This window comes from Rhincodon typus, chromosome 11, assembly GCF_021869965.1.
Source record: "Rhincodon typus isolate 14 chromosome 11, sRhiTyp1.1, whole genome shotgun sequence".
Lineage (NCBI taxonomy): Eukaryota > Metazoa > Chordata > Chondrichthyes > Orectolobiformes > Rhincodontidae > Rhincodon > Rhincodon typus.
In genome coordinates, this window is record NC_063342.1 from 56,865,121 (window position 1) to 56,868,871 (window position 3,751).

The 3,751-nt window shown below is 44.1% G+C and overlaps 1 protein-coding gene across 1 annotated transcript in view; it reads left to right on the forward strand.

The window, feature by feature from the left end:
• The first annotated feature begins 908 nt into the window (after nt 1-908).
• The window catches only part of LOC109933409 (glutamate receptor ionotropic, kainate 1), a 289,847-nt gene continuing 287,004 nt past the window's right edge, over nt 909-3,751 (forward strand). The window contains exon 1 of the mRNA XM_048602822.1: nt 909-1,023. Within this exon, the coding sequence (XP_048458779.1) occupies nt 909-1,023 (115 nt within the window). The remainder of the gene's footprint in view (nt 1,024-3,751) is intronic.

The window sequence follows — 3,751 nt, forward strand, 5'->3', positions numbered from 1 at the left end:
GCGTGAGAGACAGAGTGTTTGTGTGAGATAGAGTGTGTGTGAGAGATAGAGAGAGTGTGAGAGATACATACAGAGTGTGTGCGTGAGAGACAGAGAGAGTGTGAGACAGTGTGAGAGATAGAGAGAGACAGTGTGGAGACTGTGTGTGACAGTGTGTGTGTGGCAGAGCGTGTGTATGTGGCAGAGAGAGTGTGACAGTGTGTGTGACTCTTTGTGTGTGTGTGTGTGTAAAACAGAGATTGTGTGCCTGTGAGACAGTCTGTGTGTAATAAAGAGTGTTTTGTCAGAGAGTTTGCGTGTGTGACAGTGTGTGAGTAAGTGTCTGTTTGTTACAGTGTGTTTGTGACAGTGCGTGTGTGTGACAGTGTGTGTGTGTGACAGCGTGTGTGGCAGACAGAATGTGACAGAGTGCATGTGTGTGTCAGTGTGTGTGTGACAGACATTGTGTGTGTGACAGTGTGACAGAGAGATTGTGTGTGAGAGAGAGAGATTGTGCGTGTGTGTGTGTGTGTGACAGACAGTGTGTGTGACAGTGTGACAGAGAGATTGTGTGTGTGTGAGAGAGATTGTGCGTGTGTGACTGTGTGTGTGTGACAGTGTGACAGATTGGGTGTGACAGAGATTGTGTGTCGGTGCGTGTGACAGACAGTGTACGACAAAAATTGTGTGTGTCACTGTGTGACGGTCTGTGACAGAGAGATTGTGTGTAACAGATTGTGTGTGTGTGTCAGTGTGTGTGTGTGTGCCTCGCCATCTCACAGCCCAATGTGCGTTTGGTGCAGCAAGGAATGACAGGATTCCCGAGTGCCCAGGCAGGGTTAACATGGAACGGGCCAGAGTCGCCGAGGGCTGGATCTCAGCAAATCCTCTTCTTTGATTTCGAGTGAAAGAGAAAAAAAGCTACCAGAATGACCATGCGTTGCGGTGCGAATGTGTTCTTTCGGGAGACAAAAGCTGCACTTTGCTTCCTGCTGTCCATCCTTGTAATTCCCTCGCAGAGCTCTCAACAAGTCCTCCGAATCGGTAAGTTGCCACTAACTTGGTCACATTAATGTTTCCGGCACGTTGGGCGGAATGCTCCCAGTGTTAATGTCTCCTCAATATCCAAACTAAGTGTCTAGCGAGCCTAGTGTTTACTGAAAATGCGAATAAAGTGCGAGTTGTGGGTATTTGCGAGTAGCTGCAATTGATGCCGTGGACCCTGACCATAGACAGAGAGTGTGTATGAAAGTTGAAAAGACTGACAGCAGCATCGTCTGGATCTTTTCCTTCCGCCAACTTGGGATAGGGAAGGTGCTCAGTCAACACAGTGTGGAGCTGGAGGAACACAGCAGGTCAGGCAGCATCAGGGGAGCACGAAAGTTGACGTTTCGGGTCGGGAGCCTTCTCAGTCAAGCTGCTGCCTCCCAGGAGGATGCGGATTACATAAAGAAATGAGTCTGGTTTTGTGCGTTTTTAATGACTTCCGCGCTGAGCACATTGTGGACAGGCTACTGCCTTCTTCCTCCTGGGGAATTTGTGTTGTTGTGTTTGTTCCATGATTGCTGCTGTTTCACAGTTAAGGCTGTAGCAGAGGTGAGAATGGAATACAGCAAGTGGGTCATGGACTGGTGTCTGGTCAGAGCTGCTACATTCCAAAGGCTAAGAGTGAGGACATGTGTTTAAGTTCCGGGTTTGTTTGGCTGTGCATTTCAATAAGACCAAGGCTGGAGCCTAGGATGGCCTTGTATAGACCCCAAGTGGGACTGCATTCCTCCTTGCTCAGACCACCTGTTACAGATTGCCGACAATATGTCTCAATGATTCTTTAATCTTAAAACCTGCGTCCTGGATTTACCGTGAGTCAATCTGTTGAATATCAGTCATGCCCCCCCACCCCCCTCTCAAGAGTGCCCTATAATCTCAGATGCTCCTTATGGCTTCGTTTCGAATTAACTCCGAACTGTCCGGCCACAGATGTTGATGGTACATTTGCCTTTGATTTTAGCTGATAATATGCTCCAATCCGTTTAAGTTGGGCTCTGTGAATCTCCTTTTCTCAGTAATGCTTGACTTGACTCCTTTCCTCACGACACTATACTGAGCAAGGATTCATCCAAACCCTGGGGCAATTGTAGATTGCTTCCACTCAATATTATCGGATCTGGCGTCCCCTCCTCAGTGAGATCGAACGCATTCAACTGAAATGATTTTATTTTTCTCTCTCTTTTCTGAGGAGTTCGATTACTCAGCAATTATCCGGTAAGAGCAGTCAGCAGAATGGACAGCTCCTTTACTTCCCTTCACTAGAGTGAAATCTATGGAGGGGTTTGGAGGAGAGAGGGAAATGACTTGATCAATAACAGCACGAGGAACTCCATGCAACGGTTGGTTGGTCAGTGCTCCAAATCCTTTCAGTATTTGGAGTGTTCAAATCTCACCATCGTACAATCAGGGATTTTTTTTTCTTCTTGGTATCATAGAACCTAAATTTGCTCTTGTCTGCAATATAAAAGAATATGACTTTCCTTTTACTAAATCTATTGGTTTTAAAGTTTTTTGCCATTAAACATATCACCCCTTTTTTAAAAACAGAAATTCCAACTATATCCATCTTATTGATTTAAAAGAAATTTAAAAATCACTACTTGGCAGTTAAATAGGGCTAATTCTACTACTTTGTTTGTTCATACAAATTATATTGGATTTAAGGAGTCATTCCTGCGCTATTTCATTTGTAACATTTTCACATATATATTGAAAAAGATAGAAAGGTCCAATGCTTTAGCTATTACTGTTCATGAGAGGGTCATTGGGTAGTTTTGTGTTCGAATAAGTTCGAATTACCTTGATTTTTGAAAGGAAGTTAGTCATGAATAGTATTGAATAAATCTCTGAATTTGTGACGTTCATGCGCTAAACATCATGACCAGGCCACTAAAGCATTGCTGTCAAAAGGCTCTTTTTCCTACTTGAGGAAGTCCTGAAATCAGTTGAATTGTAGAAAATAGGTACCAGGTAGCTGCAGTAGACAACCCCTATGTGCAGGGGTGGCAGAGAAAAAGAAATGCTGCAGTGATAAACTTCCCACCAGATGGAGCTCCTGACCACAGCTGAGCTGTATGGGGCAAGTACCAAGTGGCAATGATGCAAGGTGCTACCCGAGGAGTGAAAGAGACAGGTTGAAGGAATGCTGCTACAGTTATTTTCCCAACTGATGATTCAAAAATCTATGACCAGAAACTTAAAAGCAGATCAGTTTCCCATCCTTTTTAACTGTGACGCAGCAAATGATCTTGAAGACCGTGGATGGAAAAGTGCTGAAATACAAGACAGTTGAAACATAACAAGATATCATTAGGGAGCATGGCATGATTGGTGGAGCTGATTGGAGACGAAATGGGTGTGCAATTGAAATGGAGGGGGAACAAGTGCACAGATGAGATACCTCAGAGAGAATTTCTTACATGGATCATATTGTGAAGGGGAATGCTTGGTGTAATGGTTAAGCATTTTTCCACGTGAAGGAAAGAAAAGTCAAATTATAGTCTGAAGAACTGCGCTGGTGAAAATCTGAGATTCAGCATTTGAATTATATACCAGAAACAGATCATGGCAATGGAAAATAATAGAGAAAACAAAAATAAACTATCTAGAAACAGAGATAACAAGATGTAGAGCTGGATGAACACAGCAGGCCAAGCAGCATCAGAGGAGCAGGAAAGCTGACGTTTCGGGCCTAGACCCTTCTTCAGAAATGTCATTCTTCATT